Raw genomic sequence first — 24,079 nt, 5'->3', positions numbered from 1 at the left:
ATTGAATTGAAAGAAAATTGATTTGTATATAATAGCTAGCACTGAACTACTAAATAATTTGGGTTAACTATTTTGGGCCAAGTAGAAAGTGGGTCTAAAAGTTATTTGGGCCAGTTCGGGCCCGGCTATTTCAATTGGTATCAGAGTCACCCTGGATCATAAAAAAATTGTGCGGAGCTAGTGGACCTACGAGGAAAGGGCTACCCGTGAGAGACGAGGTGGAGCCACCCGAGGTACTAGCGAACCACAATACCTAAAGGTCCGATTCTGGTTAGCAATTGTAATGGATTCAGTTGCGACGAGGACGTCGCAAAATTTAGCGGGACCGAGTGTGACGGTCAGCTGCTTCCAGCTGCCTGCTTGCGGATTTGCGGCGCAAATCCGTCCCACATCGAAAAATTGAAAGAAAATTAATTTGTATATAATAGCTAGCACAGAACTACTAAATAACTTGGGTTAACCATTTTGGGCCAAGTGGAAAGTGGGTCTAAAAGTTATTTGGGTCAGTTCGGACCCGGCTGTTTCAGCTGGCATGATATATATATATATATATATATATATATATATATATATATATATATATATATATTTTTTAAAGATAAAATTTACATAATTATTGAATCGAATTTAAAATTATAATGATTTTTTAATAATTTTATTTATTAAATTAAAATTAAATAATAAAAAATAATTTTTTTATTACGTATATAATATAGTTTTATGAAAAATATTTAATAAATACCAATTATTTTCGATAAACAAATAAATTTGTTAACTAAAATTATAATTTATTAAATATTTAAATTTATAATAATTAAATACAAATTAACTAAATGATTGATAGTTTATTAAATGAAGTTAGAAATAGTTTAGTTTATTGCTAAATTCACTTCAAATTTTATTGATTTAATTATAAATTTTTATAAAATTATAAAATTATTTATATATAACTTTATTAATTTATAAAATTTTGGTTATAATTAGCTATTGCAAGAAATTAAAAATTTTTAGATTTATCATACAAAATTTAAAACTTTAGCTATAATTTTGAACTAATTTAGAATTAATTCGTTTAAACTTTTGATTTTTTTTTATCAATGAGACTATTTTATATGATAAGATAATTTTTTATATAAAAATATTATAAATATAAAATACAAAAATATTATAATTTTTAACTTATATATATATATATATATATAAGAAAAATATTATAATGTGATATATCATATATTGCACGTTCTCTGCAAAAACCACAGCTGTATAAGACTGAGAGATCGGAGCCTGATCGGAGAGCTACTGCGTGGTGGTTTTCCGGACAAGCTGTGTTGCGGAATGTGATGCCTCGTGCAATGAATCCTTCTCCAGTCACCACTGAAATTTAATTAATTATTCACATTAATACAGGAATAAGGACTGCTAAGAAAATGCATAAACAATCAATAAATTAAGAGTTAAACTTGCTTACCAACAGTTCCAGAACTGAAATTACTGTAACCTCCGCCATGACTCCGGCTACCGGTGATAATGGTATTTCTCAGTCCTTCGCCAACCAACATAATATTCTTCATTTTGTCATCAATCTTAACATACTCTCTGTAAATCCCACTCTTAAAATATGTATCACAAACCTCCCACTTCCACTCCTCGTTGCTGCCTCATCAAGGGCCTCCTTAATAGTCTGGCGATTCCTGAACCATCTTGAGCTACCACAAGATTCACAGCCGGTGATTATGACTGTATATCACCTGCGGTGACCCAGCTAGGAAAACCATCTTTATATGTTTGTAGTAAAGCCGCCGATGAGCCGTTGTTTGGAGCCAAAGTGTTGCTTACTTATTAGCTTAGAAACATTGTTGGACATGAGTGGCAACATGAAATCTGAAACCCCAAGTTCAACGAACCCATCTCGACAAGTTTCAACATTGGTTTGAGCAGAGCAGTACTGAGCCAAGTCTGGACGTCGTAATCGGTGCATTTTGTGTTGGGGTCAGGTCAAGGGTACGGTTGAGTTGGATAATGGTGGTCTCATAGAGGTTCATGCAGTCAGCCCATGCAGCCTTCTCTTTCTCATTGCAACACTTTGAGGCTAGCCTTTTGTTATAGGACTGTGCAGTGAGGGCTCATTCCATGGCCAATTCAATTGCGAACTTAAGAAACTCAGAGTTGTGGTTTGGATGAAAGTGGTTAAGCTTTTGCTTCGTAATTGTACTATCTTACTAAGGGTTTTTTTTGAGTGAATTTAAAATGACACCGTTTTGTGAATTATTTTAAATCCATATCTAAGTTGGTGAATCTAAGATAGAAGATTACGTCTTGTTTATTTTAAGGCTCATTACTTCAAAAATACTACAATTTTATTGTTTTTTTATATTTATAGTTAAATTTTTTAATTTAGAATTAAAAATTTTTAATATTTAAATTTATTATAATTGTAATAATTTTTTAAAATTAATATTAATTAAATTTAAATTAAATTACATTGTATGCCACGTGTCATTATTTTTAATTCATATAAATAGCTTGATTAATTTGAATTAATCTTAGTTAAGAATTTAAATTTTGATCCTTGAAATTTTTAAATTATATAATTAAAATTTTTAATTTTGCACTTTTAAATTAAAGATTTCAATTACATCATTTAGAGATTTTATGTAATTAATGGCTAAGGGTTTTAATTAAAATTTAACTTAAGGTAATCAAATCGTTTATATAAATTAAATCCCCGTAATAATGACACGTAACATTCATATAAGCTAATTTAAATATAATTAAAATTAATTTCAAAAATTATTGTAATTACAATAAATTTTAAATATAAAATTAAAAATTTTGACTATAAATATAAAAGAAATATAAGATGTGATTTTTTTTTCTTGTCAATTAGCGGTATTGTAAAAAGCTATCATTTTTCTATTACAAATCGATTAAGGAGCTCTGCTAATAAAAATTGAAAATATTTTTTTTTTTCTTGTCAATAAGCCTTATTGTAAAACGCTATCGTTTTTCGATTACCAACTAATTAAGGAACTCGGCTAGTAAAAATTGAAAATCCAAGGTAAATTAAGATAAACATTTCTATTTTTTTAAGAGCTTAACTTTTTTCTATTGCCTATTTTTTTAAGAGATAAACAGATTTCCAAATCAATCAATAAATTAGGATAAAAAATTTGAAATTCGCTTTTATTGAGAAAAAAACTACTTTTATATAAAAAAAATTATTGCAAATTCATTAATAAATCATTTGGTAAATTCCATTTATACAGATCTATACTGTATTTTTTTTTACCATTTCATTTATTCCAATATTTTTCTCACTTATTTTCTTCTTTATTATTTTTTTCTTTTTTTTTCTTCACTCAATTTTTTTTGTTTTGGCTGATTGATCAATAAAGTCTAATATTTATGTATTTTTTTATTTTAATCTAAATATTTTAATTTTAAATTTATTGTTATAATATTTTTATTTGAATGTAATTTTAATTGAATTCTAAAATTGATAGTACTTAACAAATAGTAAAATGGATAACAAGTCAGGTGACCACTCTAATAGATCAAATTGAATAATTTTACAGGTCAGATTTGACTCCAACAGACCAGGTCGGGCGACTACTCCGAGTGACCGGGTTAGATGACTATTCCAAAAGATCGGGTCAGACAAACATTTCAGAAAACTTATTTCCACCTCTATACTAACTACACAAAAATAATAAAAGAATATTTTCTCTCTTCTAGCTTATATATTTTTTATTGTAACAATAGTTGAATATTATTACATGTATCTTTCCAAAATAGTCAATAAAATTGTATATAAACAAATTTTTATCAAATAAAAAACTAAACGAGTATTGCCTTAGCCTTTTTATTCTGATTAAGTCCTTTTTGTTTCTGCTCTTTCTTTTCTTTTTTCGTCACTCAAATGGAGGAAGAATTACTCAGAGAAACAACCTCAAAAACCGTGAATCAAAACAAAAATGAAAAAGATAATGAGAGTGATTTCCTCGGGTTTTAAAATTCAGATAATCCTAGACTGTAACTGGTTAGTGCTCCTCTTGTTGGGAAAAATTATCTGTCATGCAGCAGATTCATAATAATTGTAATACCCGGCTAGACCCCGGTATCGGAATTCCTACGTTCCGGCGGATTTTCCGTTGGAAGTCGGGATTCGAGGATGTCGGAGCTTGCCCTAAGGGTATAAGAGAGGTTTTTAAGATGTTTTTTTTAAGTGTTTTTATCATGTTTGCATGTTTTGAGTTAAGAAAATTGAGTTTTGAAATGAAAAGGCCAAGGGGACAAAAGCCAGGTTCGGCCGCCGAAGGTGAAGTTCGGCCGCCGAAAGTTGCATGGTTTCGCATGCACGTTAGGCCGCCGAAGGAAGAGTCGGTTGGCCACTACAAAAGCCCCTTTGCCCGAGACTTGAGTGGTAAACACTCTGTTTTTTTGGGTCAAAGGTAGGTTCAAGCTCTCCTTGGTGTGATTTCTCATGTTTTTCTCAAATCTTGCATGTTTTAACTTGATTTGAGCTTTGTTTTAGAGATTTGAGCAAAAAGGAAGCAAAGTTGAGTACTTGGAGAGTTTGATTGAGTTTTCTCCTATCTCCAAGCTTGGATCATCAATCCTCTAGTTCTTCAAGAGGTAAGCATGGATCCTCACCTCCCCTTATGTTTAAAGCAAGTTTTAAGAGTTTTATGGCATGGTTTGGGGTGTAACCATGAGTTTGAACATATGTTGATCATATGAGTTTCTATGAGTTTTGTTGCCTTAAGCCGATCTGGATCCTAGTGCCGGTGATGGTCCGGTAAGCGGGCTGTTACAATAATTGCTCTAAGGGGCAAAGATAAACTTGATTTTATTGGTGGCACCTTCGAAATGCCACCTGCTAGGTCTCAAAACTTAGAGAAATGGAGGAAGGTGGATAGTATGGTCACCACATGTATATTAAGCTCACTATCAAAGGAACTGATTTATGTATTTATATATTCACTATCTTCTCAAATACTCTGGGAAGAAATTAAAAAAAGATTTGGACAGAGCAATGAACCTCTTTTCTATCAAATCAAGCAGGAGATAAGTTTCCTTACTTAGACTAATATCTCTGTCATGGTTTATTTTACTAAACTGAAAAGATTGTGGGATGAATTAACATGTTTAAAGCGTTTGTCCGTATGTGAATATGGTGTATCCAAACAGTTAGATGAGATTTGCAAAAAAAATAAATTTGAACAAAGAGTTTTTAAATGTGTTTTCATTGGATATGTTTCAGGTTCTAAAACATACAAATTATATGATTTACATTATAATAAAATAATAATCTCAAAATATGTGGTTTTCATGAAACATGTTTCCCTTTTGTAAGTGGGGATACTTCAACACTTAATACTATAGTGCCATTATCTATCCTTGACAATTTCGATATGCATCGACCTCCACATTTTGATCTGAATAACAATTCATTAACTACCCTTGATAATTCCGACCTCCCCATACTGACCTGAATAATAATTTTGACATGTTGTTTAGCCTGAATGACAGCGCTACTGTCAAAATACACAAATAACTCGGAAATTAAACTCATTCTTCAAACAATTTCAAAAGAACCTATTCTAGACACCATAAATACTCAGCCAAGGAGAAGTGCTAGAGCCACTTCTAAACTGAGCTAGTTAAATGATTATACAGTGAATAATTTTTCACTTGCTGAATCCTAAGTTAACACTTCAATAGAAGCTGGTCCGAACCAAAGTAACATCTAAGACATGTCTAATCTATCTCTCACATACAGTCCTTCACACACATTGTTTATGACAAATATGTCTACTATTTATACACCTATTTTCTATCATCAAGCTAGGGGGGACAGTTAACTGGTTCATGTCATGCAAGAGATAGAGACACTAGAGAGAAACCAAATATGGACATCCTACTCACTACCAAGAAGCACCAAACTGGATAATGAGACTTGGGAGCTCATTGAATACTCAGAACAATACAGGAGACTCGTGGGAAGATTGTTATACCTAGGTCTAATAAGGCCTGATGTTACTTTTGCCACGTAACAACTCAGTCAGTTTATATAATCTCCAAGAAAGCCTCACTGAGATGCAGTAATACATGTTCTTTGTTATTTAAAAGGATGTCCATCGAAAAACTTATTCTTTTCTGCTTCAAAAGGCATGCAACTTAGAGCTTTATGCGACTCTGATTGGGCTTCTGTCCTATATCCTGAAAATCCATCATAGGTCATCCTTGATTTCCTGGAAGGCAAACAATGCACAGTTAGTAGATCTTCCGCTAAAGCAGAACACAAAATTATGGCAACCACTGTATGCGAATTAAAATAGATAAGTTATTTTCTTCGAGATTTTGATCTACAAATATCTCTTCCTGTCCATCTTTTCTGTGATAATCAAGTGGCCAAGTACATTGCAGCTAATCTTGTTTTCCATGAACGAACAAAACACCTTGAAATTGACTGCCATGTGGTCTGAGAACAATTCACAAAATGATTTATTTCTACTTTGCATGTTCATAATTCCATACACCAACTTACCGACCTTCTCACTAAACCTTTGACTTCCACTGACTTTCATGAACATCTGTTCAAGATGCGACATCGAGATCTATGCTCGTCTCCATCTTGGGGGGGCCTGATAGTACTTAACATATAGCAAAACGGACAACAAGTTGGACGACCACTCCAATAGATTAGGTTGGACGACTTCACAGGTCAGACATCACTTCAATAAGCTAGGTTGGACAACTTCACAGGTCGGACACCACTCCAATAAACCAGGTCGGACGACTACTCTAAGTAACCGAGTTAGATGACTATTCTAGAAGATCAAGTCATATGAACATTCTAGAAAACTTATTTCCATCTCTGTGCCAGCCATACAAAAATAATAAAATAATCTTTTCTCTTTCCTAACTCACATATTTTTTTATTGCAGTAATAGTTGTACATTACAATATATATCTTTTAGAATAATCAATAAAATTGTATATAAAGACATTTTTCTTAAATAAAAAATTAATCAAATATTACCTATTTTGTTAAAAAAATTAATGTTTGAAATTTAATTTTTGTATATTATGGTATGTAATATTGACTAAACAGATATTCTCCTAATATGTTATGTGTATAAAAATTAAATTTCAAATGGTAATTTTAAAGTTTGGCTAAAACTACACGCTGATAAAATTAAAAAGGATGGAACATAAATTGAAAATTGAAAATTTTTAATTAAAATACAAATATTGGGTCTTTATTGTTCAGTCAACCTTTTATTTTCTCATTCCCTTGTTTTCTTCTTACCTATTTCCTTTCCTTTTTCTCCCATTTTCTTTTCTTTTCTATTATTTTCCTTCTACTCTATTATATTCTTTTATTTTCTCTCATGTTTCCAACCAGTCTTTTTTTTTTCTTTTTATCAAATTTTTTTTATCTTATTTTCTTTGCTTTTTCACATCAATTTTTCTTACATTTTCTTTTTCATTCCTCATTTTTTTCCTATTATTCTCCTTCTTTTTCTCGTTTTTTATTCTCTCTTATTTTTTTTTCTATTTTCTCATCATTTCTAATAGTCTATTTTATATTTATTTACATTTTAGTTATTTTTCTCATTTCCCTTTTCTCCATATTTTTTATTTTCTCATCTCACTTTATTATCTCTGTTTTTCATTTATTATAATGCATTTCTAGTAATTATTGAATAAAAAATAAAAACATATATCTAATAGGAAAAATAATTTTAAATCTTACTAAAATAATCTAAAATATAAAATAAAATTTATTTTTTTAATTTTTTTAAATTACCAACAAATTACTAATAAATTTCAATCCATTAATAATTTATTAGGGATTTAATATTTATTTTTTTTAATTTTAAATTTCAATCCATTAATAATAACTTTTCACATTTTTTCTATTTTATATATTCATTTTCAAGATCACATATCACAACAAATATGTATCAGTATTAAAAATATTAACTATAAAAAGTTAAAATACAAATTAACTTTTCATATAATGATATATTTTGCCTTAAGTGTTTATATTAAAATTTATATAAAATTAATATATTAATCTAAATATAAATATTTAATTTAATAATTATTAATTTCTCATATGCTCATACCCTTTTCCTATAAGTAATAAATTTTTAGATATGATTTATACAAAATCCTTTTAAAATTGGAAATAAATCAAATTATTGATTTATTTTCACTCATATATGAAAAAAATATTACGCATCTAATCTATACATAATTAGTGGTCAACGCCAATTGCATGCAAATGTGTGTAAAACACGCTTCAATGTCAATCGTCAGATGAGATTACCTACGTGGCGAATTGAACAATCAAGATCATTCACCTTGACCTTACAGATTTGAATTCAAAAAACACCTGGTTAACGTTACGATTCCATAACCTCAGGTTCGGATCCGAAGCTAAGCCCGAACCGAAAGTTTAAAAAGCAACAAAAATGCTCTGCTCGACTCTACGTTTTATTGCACAGAAACTTTAGTCTTTAGTTCCCTCTCTAGCCCAGCTGCTGCTCTCGTTCTCTTCCCTTTCTGGGATTTTCTTTCACTTTGTTAGGGTTTCTGCTTATCCGATTTGAGAAGAAAGACAACCCAGAAAGGCAACAAGTATGTTCTTTTGAATCTCAGGAGTAAATGTATGTCGGTATATGCCTGTTTCATCGATTACTGTGTGCTTTTCTTGTGTTGAAGATAATTTCTTGGTAGATTTTTGAAGGAATTGGAAAGAGGGTTTTGGATTTCGATATGTGGTTTTTAGTGTGTTTGATTATGAGTTGTTTAATCTTTCTGCGAGAATAGGAAGGTCATACATTAATGGAGAACTGTGCAAGAGCTGAGTTGCATGATATATTGACTTCAAGAAAAGCTGAAGAAGCAGGTGTGCACCTTCTATCTTGTTTCTTTATTCTGTTTGGTAAATAAGAAAAATATAGATTGTCTTCGTCTATTTTTGCCGATTTAGTTCTTTCATCCCCCACTTCCCAAAAAAAAAAAAAAGAAGAAGAAAAAATCAGTTGAGTATTATAGGTTTTGTTTCTTGAGTCCTACATTTGTGAAATTAAATCTTTTTAATGTTTCAGTTTGTTAATGCCACTGTATACATTGTTTTTGGTTCTCAAAGACAAAAATATCTGTAATGATCATTATCTTTACCGATCATTTTCAGCTTGGAGAAGATTCCAAGCAGCGGCCTGGCTTGAAAGCCTTGTGGGTCCATTGGGCATATCGAGCCATCCGACAGAGAAAGAATTCGTTTCTCGCTTGAGGAATGGCCTGATTCTGTGCAATGCAATTAACAAGGTTCATCCCGGGGCCGTGCCCAAGGTAACTATATAATATCTTTAATTGATATCATAGTTTATCCTTTGTTTTGCTTAATGTTGATTTAACTAAAAATTGAATATTGGCAATTGAACAATTCTGTTTGGGGTTATTTGAATCAAAAGTAATGGGAAAGTGAATCCTAAGTGTTCTTTGACTAATTAGGATAGTGGGATTCGAAGTGTTGTCAAAGTTCTAATTATTTACTTTCGGAAACTATTATAAGGTTGTGGAGAACTGTACACCTTTACAATCGCTAAACCGAGAATCACAGCCATTACCGGCCTACCAGTATTTTGAGAACGTAAGGAACTTTCTGGTGGCTGTTGAAGAATTGAAGCTGCCTGCCTTTGAAGCTTCTGATATTGAGAGGGTAACTTAACCCCAATATGCTTGAATCATGTATTTACGTTATTTACTTGTTTATATATGCATCTAACAACATATGACTAAGTTAGTTGTTGGACTTAATTTGTAAAAGGATGCATTGGAGGCAGGGTCAGCAGCTAAGGTGGTTGACTGCATCTTAGCTCTTAAATTTTACCATGAATGCAAGCAGATGAATGGCGGAAATGGGTTTACTAAGCCTATCAGATCTCCTATGGTTATGCGACCTGCCGGCATGAACAATTCTGGATCCCTCTCGTCAGACTCTTGTAGATGCTTAGACATGTCAGCAGCATCAGAGATGCCTGCAGATGACATTCAGAAACTTTCTGGTATGTTTGCTATCTTTTGTATGCTCATCTATTTGGTTTATTCACAGGTAACTAGTCTAAGAACAACTTAAAAGCTCAAGCTCATAAATAAATGTCCAGGAATAGGCTTTAATATTTTTTATACACCTCATCTTAGAGCATAGTCATGCACAAGTCCACCCAAACTTGTGCGAAAGAGGATTGGAACTTAGACCTTTTTTGGTACTTTGATTTTGTTACTCTACTAATGTATCATTCAACATAGAAGCTCAAACTTGAAGATAAGGGCAATGAATAGGTATCAAAATTTCTAGCAAGTATAGGTCTTCTAAGAAGAAGCAAAAATGGCATAGCTAATCAATCAGGATATTGACAAACTTGATATAAAAGTAAACATATAATATGAATTAATGATTGCAATGGTTCCCTGTTAGTGTGAAATTAGGAACTAATCTGCAGGTTTTCTTAATGTAAGTGCTAAGTAGTGACGAACTACTAAGAACTATAAGTATGACTTTCATCCAGTATAAACGCAGGATCAAGTATATGATCCAAAAGTCAAAATCATAATTAGGTTCAACTTTTTTTTTCTTTTTAATTGTAATAAATCAAGCAAGTCATTGCATGATGGTAAACTTACAGTTTGCCTGGTCAGTCACTTTAGATTAGCCCAAATAAAGATTGTATTTGGCATATCCTTTGAATGATTGTGACTGGTGTTTTCTGTATCTTACTATATGCATTTTCCTTTAATCTCAAGTAACAACATTGGATTTTGCAGATTTAATTGTCAAGTTACTTATTGAACATATGACCGATACAAAGGAAAACATACATGATAACGTTCTCACGTTCTTCCGCACTGGCAACATGGTAATGCCCAGCTGTTTAACATATGAAATTTTCTTTGATTTAAGGGACACATCCAAGAGCAAAAAGCAGGGGTTGAAGAATTTATTATATGTTTTTTTTTTCCACTAATGCTCCTCTTCTTTTACAGGATATGGAAAAGTTAGTGTGCAGAATCATGGCAAGTTGTTTCGAGGATAAACTTCAGAACAATTCCCCTGAGGTTAGTTTAAATCAATAGAGAGCTTGACAATATTACATATTTAAGCAACTTTCCTGCATAATCCTACATTATTGCACAATGTGCTTACTAAACATACAGATCTCTTATTCAAGGATGTTTTTCTTGGATAATTATGTGGTAGAATATTATATTTAAGCAACTTAGGGAGTCTGCATACTGAATTTGTTAGATGCTAGATTACATGAAATGTACAACACATATGGTGCGTTAATACTAATTTGCTAATTCCTACTTCTAAAGCTGCAAAAATAATATAGAATAATTCCAAGGTATAAACTCCAAAAGGAAAAAGCCAAATAGAACTAATAGTTATCTATAGGAACTCCTTTTCCCCTCAAACCCGATTTTGGTTAGTATAATTTTTTATTCTTATTTGTTTATGTGGGTATCCAGATGTTATCTGCATTTGTTGCTAGTTAGGAAGAAATTGAAAGGGAAAGGGAAAGGGATTTTTTAAGAATTGAGATTTGATGACAATTCAACAGAAACAGTATGCAAATAAACATAAATGTATCCGAGAAAGAAGAGGTAAGACACTTGTAGTCAATATGTTAACATAATATTGACTCACTAACCTAACAAGTCACGCTTTCTGTCAATCCTCTCTCTCTCTCTCTCTCTCTCTCTCTCTCTCTCTCTCTTTTAAGAAGAAAAAGATGCATTTACCTGCAATCCTTGAGTTCTAATTGTGACTTGTGAATATAATCATATCTTGAGCCATAAAATTTGATTGTAACTGTTTCCCACCAATTTTTTAAAGATAGCCTACAGCAAATACAATACCTTGAAAATGCTTATTCTTGTAAAGAATGTCATACAATCTCCTTTCAAACATAGCTAGAATAAGCGTTAAGTTATCTTTACAAATAATTGCTCCTCTCTTTTTCTTTACCTCAACAGACTTGTCAAGTCTATAGGCATACATCTATATATTAATTTTGGGACAGTGAACATATGTTCTCTTCCAATGCTTTTCCTTACATGAAGTCTTTTTTAAATCGTCACTTTATTTTGCCAAAACCAGTTGCACTCAATGTTCAAGATGTTTTTAAAAGAAAAAAGTGGCTCACAAGATAATCCAACATCAGTGCCTCTGAAGGAGTCATCTGCACTTGGAGATTCTGAGGTATGTTTCTTTTAACTCCATTTAACTTTATTAAAGTAGTGATAATAATGCATCTAGGAGGTTATTAAAGTTACAAATTCTGTATTAGAATTCTAACAAATTTCTTGAAGTCTTTTTTTTTTTTCACTGTCCTTGATTTCCTAAATTGATTAAAGCTCAATGGAAGTCTTGGAGAATGAAAATGATACTTTGTTGTCCATAAAATATTACTGAAAAATATTATGAAATGTTGAATGTTAATTATAGTTGTGAACTTGGAGTTGATTTGATTTTCTACTCTGAAGATTATGTATAATGGTTTAGAGTCATGTTTTGATGATGATCCTCCAAACGATGTATGCGGTATCCTTCCTATGTTATAGCAAATTTTGGTGACAGTACTGACACCTGCTTGTTAATTTGGTCCTTTAGTAACAATCCATAACTTGTTTCCCTTGTTTTTAATCGTACTTGCCTTATACTTGTATACCTCTTAATAGATTCACTTTTGACATTCTGCATGCACTGTAAGTGCAATTAGACACCATAGTTTATTTCTTTATGCTATATACCTTTTAAAAAAAATCCTTCTTTATCTATGTTTCTCCTTGTTTCTTTGTGCCTCTTATCTTTTAAATTCTTAAATTCATCTCTTTTTTCAATAATTTCCTAACTTTAGAGCACTTCATTCTAAAAATTAATAACTAATCCCTCTTTATTTTCAGCTTATGCCAAGCATATTTGTTTGAAAATTTGCATCAATGTTTTCAAAATATTGTAGTTTTTATTTTTTCTCCATATGGGCCATATATCATAACTTCTACTTCACTCATTAATGGGCATACTGATAAAGCACATTTCATGGTCAAAGTCAATAGAAAATGCTTTGAAGTACACTTACCTTACATGGTAACAGGCATATTGGCATGAGTTTACTTGAGTATTTTTGGGAGTTGCAAATAAGCTATTAACCTCTAATAACATATTCTGAGTTGCTGACATGTCCATGTTTTGCAGTGTTGTCGGGCTTGCTTAAGAAAGGGTGACTGCAAACATAGGCATTTGTTTCAAATGCAAGAAGAAGAACTTGTGGTTAGTGTCTTTCCCTCCAAATTAGTTTAAATCACTTAAAAGGTTATATGTAGCTTATTCTTTGGTTGGCCTTTAAAGTGATAAAAGGAGCTGGAAAGCTTTATGCTATACTTCTCATGTAGTTATTTTGGCAAGTAACAATACTGAAATGCAATAATTACTATTGTGAAAGCATTTAATATCATGGTATTGTGTTCATGCAAAAATTTCACTTTAATGTGTAAGAGGAACATGTCCTAATGAACCTTTTTTTTCACATTTTCATTACTTTGTTTTAGTGGGAAATTCATTATCACAACCAATAAATGAACTTTCATGGTATATAAGTATCACAGAAAAGGTATCCAATAAGACTCAAGGAAATTAAAAAACTGGAAGAGGCATGGGCCGTGCAACTTATTTATGGTTTCTCCACTTATTGAGGATAGGAGCATTTTTACTTCCTACTTTCATGTTTCAGGATCTGAAAGCCCTGTTGACAAACATAAAGACAGAGTTTGAAGACTTACAGTCCAAGTTTCAGACAGATTTGAGAGAGCTTGGTAAGTTCTTCTCAACTCTAAGGGAATAATGTGTTTGTCATGAACCTTCAGAGCATTTGTTTTCTTGCGTCCAATAATTTAATTCTCCAGTATTTTTCCACCTTTGCCATCCATCTTTTTTCTTCTAGAGTTAGCAATGTTTTCATAAGGCATAATTTTGTAGGCTTTTTTCTTCCGTGCAAAGCAGTCTAAGGTTACAATTGTCCATGTATTCCTTAGACATTTCCAGAGTTCCTTTTTCTCTTAATGATCTTTAGAGCCAATGTGAAAAAGATAATGTAAATGTGAAAAATCTACTTATGCATATCAGTTGTAATCCTTGTAGGCACTTTACTAATATTCACTTTCCATGTGAAGAATATTTTAAAGGTTATTGTGCTTGAATTGCTTCAGGACACCAGGTACAGGAGATCTCTACTGCTGCACAGGGATATCACAGCATATTGAAAGAGAACAGGAACTTGTACAACTTGGTTCAAGATTTAAAAGGTTAGCTTCCTGTTGAAAATTATGTATTAATGTTATTTTTCTCACCATAATCTTATTTCATTTGAAAGGCTGTTCGTATTTTGAACCATATCATTGAATTTTTAAACCAATCCTGATTATTAAGTTTCTCAGGAAACATTCGAGTTTACTGCAGAATTAGGCCTGCCATTGCTGGCGAAAAAAGTAATGCGATAGATTTTATTGGAAAGGATGGTTCACTAGTGATCTTGGATCCATTAAAGCCAAAAAAAGATGGAAGGAAAATGTTTCAGTTTAATAGGGTATTTGGTCCTACTGCCACCCAAGGTAGTATTACTTAATAATCTATATTATCCTATGGCTTATATGCTAAAATCTGATCAGCATATTGCCTCTTTGTTTTCAGATGAGGTATACAATGACATCCAACCGTTAATCAGGTCTGTGATGGACGGCTACAATGTCTGCATTTTTGCTTATGGTCAAACTGGATCAGGGAAAACATATACCATGGTAGGATCATTATTTGTTTTAGAAGACTGCATTTAATGCAAATTGGGTCATTTTTAATTTTGGCTTCTTTCAACTTTACCTGCCATCTTCTTGTAAGTTTCATATGTCTGATCAGTAGTTAACAAACAACAATCAACTTGTATCTTGACAGAGTGGTCCATCAGGTGGCTCAACTAAAGATATGGGGATTAATTATCTGGCACTTAGTAACCTCTTTCAGATGTCTAGGGAAAGGAAGGAGATTATAAGTTATGATATTCAAGTTCAAATGGTTGAAATATATAATGAGCAAGTGCGAGACCTTCTTGCGGAGGATTCATCAACTACTAAATATCCTTTCACATCTGTTTTCATATTAAAGAAATATGTTTACCTTGTCTAATAAGCATTTACTGATGTATGCTAGAAGAAAAGGCTTAATTTCCTGCTGCTTGGTTATTATGTTTTCTTAACTGTCAAAAGTTAGAGATTCGAAGCTGCAGTGGTGACAATGGTTTGAGTCTTCCTGATGCTAAAATGTACTCTGTAACGTCCACTACTGATGTTCTCAATCTGATGAAACTTGGTGAGACGAATCGAGTTGTTAGTTCCACTGCAATCAACAACCGAAGTAGTCGATCCCATGGGTTAGTTTTGGCTCAAGGAGCTGTTCTGCTTTCAAACTTTCTAAGTGGCGTGTTGCTGTTTTATTTGTGAAAGTTGAAGTTCTCCTTTTGCTGAAAGCCCGAAACTGATAGAAGTGGCATCATAGTTATTGATAATAAATGAAAGAAGAAATATGTGATCTATTTTTTAACATAACTGATTGGTGGTTTAACATGAATCTGCAGTATCCTGACTGTTCATGTGCATGGTAAAGATACATCAGGAAGCACCCTTCGTAGTTGCCTACATTTGGTAGATCTTGCAGGAAGTGAAAGAGTAGATAAATCAGAAGTTACTGGAGATAGGCTAAAAGAGGCACAGTATATCAATAAGTCTCTTTCCTGTCTGGGAGATGTTATCACAGCTTTGGCTCAAAAGAATTCTCATGTCCCTTACAGAAACAGCAAACTCACACTTCTCCTGCAAGACTCCTTAGGTAACCAAATGATATTTGCCCCATTTCCATCTGTAGAATGCAAATAAGCACCATTCTATCCATAAATTCCAGCTTCTCTCTATCATTTTCAATGACCTAGTGTTTTTGTTTAAAGGTTTACACTGTATTTTATTCCTGGAAATTTTTCTTCAGGTGGACATGCTAAAACATTGATGTTTGCTCATGTGAGTCCGGAAGGAGACTCTTTTGGGGAAACAATCAGTACATTGAAGTTTGCTCAGAGGGTATCTACTGTTGAACTTGGTGCTGCTCGTGCAAACAAAGAAAGTGGTGAGATTATGCAACTCAAAGAACAGGTAAATATGATGTCCGAACCTTAGCAGACGCTTATATATTAGAAGTATGTACCATGCAAGCAGGGATGGCGAAATGAGCTTCAAAAGTGGTTCATTATTATATATTGGAATAAAAACTAGTTGTCTTATGACATCAGTTGTTGGTTACTGAGGCAAAATATGTTTGAAATTTGAAATGCACCCATTTACATTCTTAATTTTCTGGTGCTAGCTAGTTGCTTCTTCTTCTCTTTCTCTCTCCTCTTTCTCTCCAGCTATTATGATTCAATGGTTCAATCTTAAACAGATATGAAGAAATTGCTATGTGAGGGGTATTTAATCAAAATGCCTGTGGGGATCATTATAACAAACTAATTAACAAGTTTAACACTTCACTGTGCAGGTTGATAACCTTAAGAAGTTATTGGCAAGTAAGGAGCAAAGACCTCCATGTGAGAAACCAAAAGCACTAACCGAACAAACCCCTCCACGCATGCGGAGGCTGAGCATAGAGAAAGGCAGCAACATGAATTCTCAAACAGTAAATCCTGTTGACAGTAAGAGATCAAAAACACCTTCTGCACCAAATCGTTTCAGAAGACTAAGTTTAGAAGGTCCAAAATACAGTAAAAATGATCATTTCCAGACAAAAGTTGCACCAGATGACATAAGCAAGCCCCTATATCCTGAGGCAGTGACACTGCATAATTATGGTCAGTCTCAAGATCCTGAGGCAATGTCAAAGATGAATGGGCATTCTGGTATTGGGAGTTCCATGATGGAACTGTATCGTTTAAGTACTCCCAGAAGTCCTACTAGTTCATCCCAGAAAAAGCATTTGGTCAAAACACCGAGTATGACGCAAATTCCTCTTCAGCTACCAACTACTCCCGAATCACAAGCAAGAAACACAGTTCAGATCACGATGCAAAATGAACTTGCTCTTTCTACAGATTTTCAGACATCTAAGTTGACTAGTAGTGGTAATGGAAAAGGGTCTCAAATAAGGAAATCCTTGCGAACTATTGGAAAACTGATCAATGGGTCTGAGAAGAGGTATGCATAGACAGCTCATATTTGCCTTGGTTCCATTGTGATGTGAATTTTGCGTCTAATAGACCTTAATAATAAAAAAGAATTTACATAACCGACCTCAACCAGTTTAGGATTAAGGTTTATTCAGCATTGTTTGGATGACATAAATGTGTGAGTGACATTTCTTTTAGCCCATCAATATACAGGAATCAACGGCATTCAAATGAAGTACTCTCACCCGTCAATGTTACAAGCAGCAGCAACAGAGATGTAAAGTCACCACTTTCAGCTAATGCAAGGGCAATGAGGAAGCAGTCACTTACAGGAGTTCAAGCATCAGGGTTTGATAGATCTCGTCGGTCTTCCCTTGGGGGAAAGCCAGTTGATTCCGGTAAGAATAACAACTGAAGCATTTTTAACTCCATATTAATGCATGTGTCCATCCATCCACTATCCATGCTAAAGAAAAATTCTACTGTAGCTCATACAGATGAATCTAGAAGGCATGCCAGGACACCCCCGCCAGTCCATTCATCGAAAAGGACAACAAAGCTGTTGCTTTAACTCAGACTAAGTGAAGAACATTACAATGAAGCAAATCTCTTCCTTCTTGTTCAATTTAACTCAGACCAAATGAGCAGTAGGCCGATGGTGGTGGTGCTTTGGCTCGAAGCATTAATAATGACCATCATTTTGATTTGGGAAACATTGGAAGTTGCAAGGAAGGATCTTATGACACAATGTTCATGTACATATGGGGAATATGAGATAGCCTAGCTCAGTTATTTTGGTGTAATGATGTTATTCTTCTGGATAGGCAGTAGATTGTACCTGATTACACCTGAATTTTTGGCTCATTGATTATTTAGATAGGGCATCTGTTTCTTTGGAGTTGTCGTATTTCCAAGCCTCCTAAGATAGAAATTTTTAATTAAAATAATATTAATAATTAGAATGGTTATCTATATTAATAATTAATAAAATTATAAAAAAAAGATATACTTGAAAAAAAAAAGTTTAGGGATTTTTGTTTATTTGTTCCAAAAGAAGAGTAAAATATCTAATAAATATATTTATATTTACAATAATGAAAATATTCATATATATTATATTTAATTTCACTTCTATTCAATTTTCACAATATGCAATTTATTAAAGTGTAAAAACAAATTATTTTATTATTAATAATTTATAAATATAATTTTTATAATTATCTTATGCATAGCTCTATTTCACTAATTTTAGAGATGGAAGTGAAGTTAATTACCAACTTTGTTCGGTTTCCAGTATTCGATTGAAACCCAAAAAATCGATCGAATCGAATTAATTTAAAAATTCGGTTTGATTTTTTATTAATTTCAATTTAATTCAATTTTTAATTTCAAAAATTTTAATTATTTTAATTTGATTTGATTTTAATAAAAAAATAAAAAAAATTGATCCGAATTTATTAGTGATAATAGTATATTATTTTTAGTAATACCGAGAGATTATATCACATTAAAGTTAAAATATTTCAATTAAATTTTAAAATATTAAAAATAAAATATAAAAAATAAAAAATTATTAAAATTCAAATTAATCAAACCAAATCAAATCGAATCAAATTCAATTTAATTTTTAACTAAAATTGATTTAATTTAATTTTTATAAATATCAAATTTTCAATTTGCAATTTATTTAACCAAATGATCAACCCTACCATATTTGCTTAAATTATTTCATGCCAAATCCAAATGGTCCACAGCAAGAGATGGTCATTTTCCATTACAAGACCTTTCTTAAATAAAATGAAATTTTTAATTTTGAAAATTTAAAATTATTTTTTTATAATACGTATTTTAAAATGATAATAATGTAATTTTTTTCATAAGTAAAAAAAAAATCTATATTTTAAGTAAAAGAAAAACTATTTAATTATCTTAAAAAAGTAGCTTGAAGGAAAAGAAAAACATTTTTTTCTTATCTTTGAGAAGAAAAGAAAGTGAAACAAGGGTTTGTAAAAAGTTGTAAGAGATGTGTATGAAATGAGAACAAAAATAACTTAATCAAAATTAGACAGTTATGTTATTAAAAATTTATCAAAAAATTAAATACATTATTGACTATACTCTAAATTTTATTTATTATACAACAAATTTTATCAATTTATAAAAATTTAGAATTTAATCAATAATATTTATATATAAACATCTTAATAAGATATTTAAAATATAAAAAATAATTTTTTAAAAAAAAATTATTTTTATTAATTAAATTTTCTGAAGAAATATACAGTGGTGCTCTTTCACATGGTGGTGGGTTTTTAGGAAAAACTGAGAGATCATTTCATAGCTTTTATAAATTAGAGAAGCAAATTGTACAATTGCAAAATGTCTTTTTAGTCCTTGTACAATGATTGTGCTAGATAACCTGAAGTTTAAGCAAATTGACACAATTTGCCAATTTAAGATTCAATTGACCTAACATTTAGGTTTCTATTAGCAGGGGCAAATTGACTTTTTTATTCTTACACAAAGACATCGCCTCAAACAACCTATGATTTACGCAGGAAAAGCTTTATTATCAGTAGTTGCATACATTTACAGAACAGAAGATGTCTTAATGCAAAGCTCTCTACAACCAAATATTCCTTTTTATCTGCAATTTTGTGTGCTTTTGAATGTACAAACATCAAATCAATCAATAATAAATGGTAAGAAATCCCAATTTAACAAATCCCCAAATATATAATTTGATCCTGACTTTCTTACAAAATTTCAATTGGCATTATTTCGATCGCGATCGTGCATAGGGTTAAATAATTACAGTGTAACAATGAAAAAATCAGGTGCCAACTGAGCTTTTGTGTGTAAAATTCAGAGCCAAATGATATATTCGGCCTATAAGAAATGGTGGAAGAGATGCATTAGTGAGAATGGTGATGAAGGGTATCCATTTTCTTGCAATGTTGATAGGCACGAACTAACCTTTTTTGAAATCTTGCAAGATTTAACCTCACATTCTGGCTGTCAAGATAAATTTTCTTGGTGTATTCCCAGCCTTTCTCGGATATGCTTCTTGGGTCTTGAAGAACAGGATCATTTTTATCATATTTCTCAAACAATGAGCTCTCTCTAGGCATAATTTGGTAGCCAATGTATTTCAATCCAAGTTTCTTAGCTGGGTCTCCATAATAAGTCTCTGCAGCCCATTCTGTTCCAAGAGGAATCACTTGGATGAACACAGAACCAGGCTTCATAAACAGAAAATGAGTCATAGCAGCACCATGAACACCAATCATAACTTCACTTGAATTTAGCGAACGATATATCTTTGCGAGTTCTGTTGTCCGATCAGGCCTCAAAACTTCAACTCTGAATCCAATCCTTACAGCCATTTTCACTAACAAATCTTCATTAGTTATTGCTCTCGACGCGTTTCGAGATAAAATAACCAATTTAGGCTTCTTCATTTTTGCTTCTTGCACATCCTTTCGGAACTCTAACAAGGTTCCTGATGAAGGGGATAAAGCTTCTAGTTCTTCCTTTTGAATCAAACCTCTAATTCGCGGCCAATAGGCCTTGTCTAGGAGATTACGAAAGTCGACAATACTCTTATTCTCTTGCATCAAAGATGGATCAATAGTGAGTTCATTATGGATTCTAAGACCAACAATGACTTCAGGGAAGCAATGATTTCTCTTATCTCCACTAAAATCTATAGCAGGATAATCCGAAAGACGCGAAAGAATATCTCCATACTTCATTATCCACCAAGTATGATACTCAAGCATAACAAAAACAACCTTCTTGTTCAAATGCTGAGATGTAATGTACAATGGCAAAATCCCATCATTGAATTCATGATAAACATTACCAGTGTAGCCTCCTGTCGAAAAGACCACGGCCGGGACATGATGTGTGACATCACATTGGTGGTGAGTTGCAGATTTTTCATGCTTTGATATGAGATCTAATTGATCAATTGTGTCCATAACACTTGTTTCCCATTTTCTAGTGTATGGTTTGATCTTTTCATGGTGGAATTCTTCATCTTCTTTAATTGATTTACTGCTATTGCTTGAGGTGTAGAGGAAGATTGAAGAAGAAGCAGATTGTGTTCTTACATCTCCTTTCATAATACAGATGTCCGAACGAAAACTGCTCCTGTCACAGCATATGGTTCCTGAATTTTGAAGAAAAAAAATTGTGTAAAAAATTTGGGAAATAAACAATCACATGCCTTCCACTGAATCAGTCACTTTCTCTTAGCCAAAAGCTCAAGATTCCCATAAAAAAACACATATCAAAGGGGGAAAAAATCAGATTCTTTCCTTTTTTTTTTAACTTATGGGTGCCAAGAACTCTGAAAAAGTAAGTAATCAGCAGCTTTACAGCCTGTTAACAGTCCTGTTTGATTGGAACTTGACACAAGTTTTAACTAAGAAAGAAGAGAAAAATACTAACCGTTAGAAATTGAAGAACACAAAGGAGCATTTACATCCATATCAACAATAACCCTATCATCAGTTTCTGCAACAAATGAATCTGCGAAGACCAAAAAACATAAACACCCATCAATACTTGCTCAAAAAGGAAACTAAAAAAGAGAACAAAAGATGGGAAATAAAATGGAATAAAAGCAAAACCCATGAGAGAAACTTACACAAGAGAGAGAAAGCAGAGGAAGAGCAAAACAGGTGAGGCAACAAAATAAGGGAACAAGAGAGAAGAGAAAGAAGCAGAAGAGAAACAAGCTTCGGTCTTTTTCTCTTGTAGAAACCAGAGTTTATACAGACCAAAGCAAGACCTTCATCTTCTTCCGCATGTTCACCTTTCCTCCACTGATTGTAACGATGGTAGTGCACCATCTTCCAAAACTTTTTTTTTTCTTTATCTTTTACAGTTTATGGGATCACAAGGTAGCAGAGCAGAGGCTCTGTTCTCTGCAAGTACTGGTTTTGAAATGAACCCAACAAAGAAAGAGAAGGAGAGCTTTCAATCCAGCTGGCTGTGAAGCAAACCCAGATAAGGAAAGAAGAAAAGAGACGTATATGTGAAGAAAAAACAGGTGGATATGTGTGTAAGAGCTATCCTAGGGAAGCGTTTATTCTTGGGCTGCTCTGTTTTTCTTGCTTTTGAGATGTAGCTTTCGAGAAAAGAGTGTATAAAGGATGTCAAGGTTTCATAGCCAGGGAGAGATGGAGATAACGAGAGAGAAGGGGATATGAACGGAGATGGTGGTGGTGGTGGTGGTGGTGGTGGAGATGGAGGTGGCTAAAGCGAAAGATGGCTAATTTTTTTCCGAAGGAAACACGGCAAATTTGAGGTTTTCGAAAATGAATAGTCGAATTGCGTGATAAGAGCGAAATTCTTTCGTTTATTATTATTTTTTCTTTATTTATTTATTTTTTTTATTTATTTGTTTTGGCCTACTGTTAAGAGCGAATTCAAAGAGCCCGTCTGGTGTGCTTCTTTCTTCCTTCGTTGGCTAGTTGGTTTCTTTATTTTATTTCCCTTGATTGCCCTTCACGCGTCTTGTATACGCGTGTGGAACTTGACATTACCATCCAACATTCTGTTCTAGAGTTTCAAAGTTCGAAAAGAAAACGTAACTTTATACGAATACAATTTTAATTTAAGATATTTTATAAATAAAAGTTCTTTTCATACCACAGACAATTAGCCAAATATTTATTTAAACTTTTAATAAATTTTTTAATTTATCGAAGTTCGAAATATTTAATAAAATATATTTAATTAATTTCTGTTATTTAAGTGAGTATTTAGATTATTATTTTATTATTTTTTATTACTTTTTTTTTATGAATAAATTTCATATAAAGTTAATCTTATATAAAAACAAGTTTTTAAAATTATTATATGAAATATTTACACAAATGAATTAATATATCTAGAGTACAAAATAATCTTTTATCGCTTCATCCGAATTCATTTTAATGAATCTCACATTTGGCATTCAACTTCAACTCACATTAAAATATGTTAATTTTATTTTCAATTTAAAATAATTAAATTTGATTAAGACCATAAAAAGCATCATTAAATTAATGATATTTAAGATCAATGCAGCATAACGATTATTAAAAGTCATTATCTATATTTATTTATATTTTTAGATTTAATCTGTTAATAAATATATCTGAGTAAATCTGAGAGATCTAAGTTCTACTTTTTCAATTTTCAATTTTTATTTCAAAAAAAAATTATATTTATTTATTATTAATTTTATATCGTTAATATAAAAGATATATACTTATGTTATATTAATATTTTTTATTTAAAATTAATAATAAATAAATACATAATTATGTGTTACTACTTTTAGGTACTCTGAGACAATAAATGGCTATGAGTTTGGATCTATTTTTCTCAAAATGGATTTTGGGATAAGGCGATCATTTTTCTTCTTATTTGTTTATCTTTTATATCGAGGGATTTTTTGCTCTATTTTTAATATGGGGTAAAAGTTTATAGACAACTCTTTGTGTCTTTAATTTATTATTTACTGACAATAGTTTTTTCTTCTTTAAAGCTACCAATAATGAGTGTAAAGTTATTAAGCATATTTTACAAATCTATGAAAATGCATTGAGACAATTAGTAAATTTTCACAAATCGAAAACTTTTTTCAATTCAAATGTGAATAAGGTTACAAGGTCGATGAATAAGATTACAAGATCGATGACGTATATCTTTATCTTTCATCTCTCAAATAAGAAATAAGCTTTTGTCTTTCTTAAAAAAAGGGTTCAAACACAGATTGCCAGTTGGAAAGCGAGATTCCT

The 24,079-nt window shown here is 31.9% G+C and overlaps 2 protein-coding genes and 1 pseudogene across 4 annotated transcripts; 1 reads left to right on the top strand and 2 right to left on the bottom strand.

Annotated features, from left to right (window-relative positions):
• Positions 1 to 1,016: 1,016 nt before the first annotated feature.
• Positions 1,017 to 6,614, bottom strand: LOC110620953 (annotated as a pseudogene).
• Positions 6,615 to 8,500: 1,886 nt separating this feature from the next.
• Positions 8,501 to 18,186, top strand: LOC110620481 (kinesin-like protein KIN-14L). 3 transcript variants are annotated; one of them, XM_021764238.2, is made up of 20 exons: positions 8,501 to 8,652; positions 8,845 to 8,923; positions 9,212 to 9,369; positions 9,593 to 9,739; positions 9,848 to 10,085; positions 10,846 to 10,937; positions 11,065 to 11,136; positions 12,182 to 12,283; positions 13,280 to 13,354; positions 13,815 to 13,896; positions 14,290 to 14,385; positions 14,518 to 14,691; positions 14,771 to 14,877; positions 15,029 to 15,207; positions 15,339 to 15,503; positions 15,708 to 15,958; positions 16,112 to 16,275; positions 16,658 to 17,310; positions 17,496 to 17,680; positions 17,771 to 18,186. In XM_021764238.2, exons 2-20 carry the CDS (start codon positions 8,860 to 8,862, stop codon positions 17,851 to 17,853), a joined length of 3,087 nt encoding a protein of 1,028 aa, XP_021619930.1. In that variant the 5' UTR covers positions 8,501 to 8,652; positions 8,845 to 8,859; the 3' UTR covers positions 17,854 to 18,186. The 3 variants fall into 3 exon arrangements, with proteins under 3 accessions (XP_021619930.1, XP_021619928.1, XP_021619929.1); XM_021764236.2 differs by having other exon boundaries at positions 17,481 to 17,680; XM_021764237.2 differs by having other exon boundaries at positions 8,505 to 8,681; positions 17,481 to 17,680.
• Positions 18,187 to 19,967: 1,781 nt separating this feature from the next.
• On the bottom strand, positions 19,968 to 22,721 carry LOC110620166 (xylan glycosyltransferase MUCI21). The gene is made up of 3 exons (XM_021763785.2): positions 21,937 to 22,721; positions 21,738 to 21,818; positions 19,968 to 21,456 (listed from the first exon to the last, which is right to left on the bottom strand). The coding sequence occupies exons 1-3, from the start codon at positions 22,139 to 22,141 to the stop codon at positions 20,198 to 20,200; spliced, it is 1,545 nt and encodes a 514-aa protein (XP_021619477.1). The 5' UTR covers positions 22,142 to 22,721; the 3' UTR covers positions 19,968 to 20,197.
• Between the last annotated feature and the right edge of the window lie 1,358 nt (positions 22,722 to 24,079).

This window comes from Manihot esculenta, chromosome 8 (genome assembly GCF_001659605.2).
Source record: "Manihot esculenta cultivar AM560-2 chromosome 8, M.esculenta_v8, whole genome shotgun sequence".
NCBI classification, from domain to species: domain Eukaryota; kingdom Viridiplantae; phylum Streptophyta; class Magnoliopsida; order Malpighiales; family Euphorbiaceae; genus Manihot; species Manihot esculenta.
This window is presented reverse-complemented; position numbering and strand designations above follow the sequence as displayed.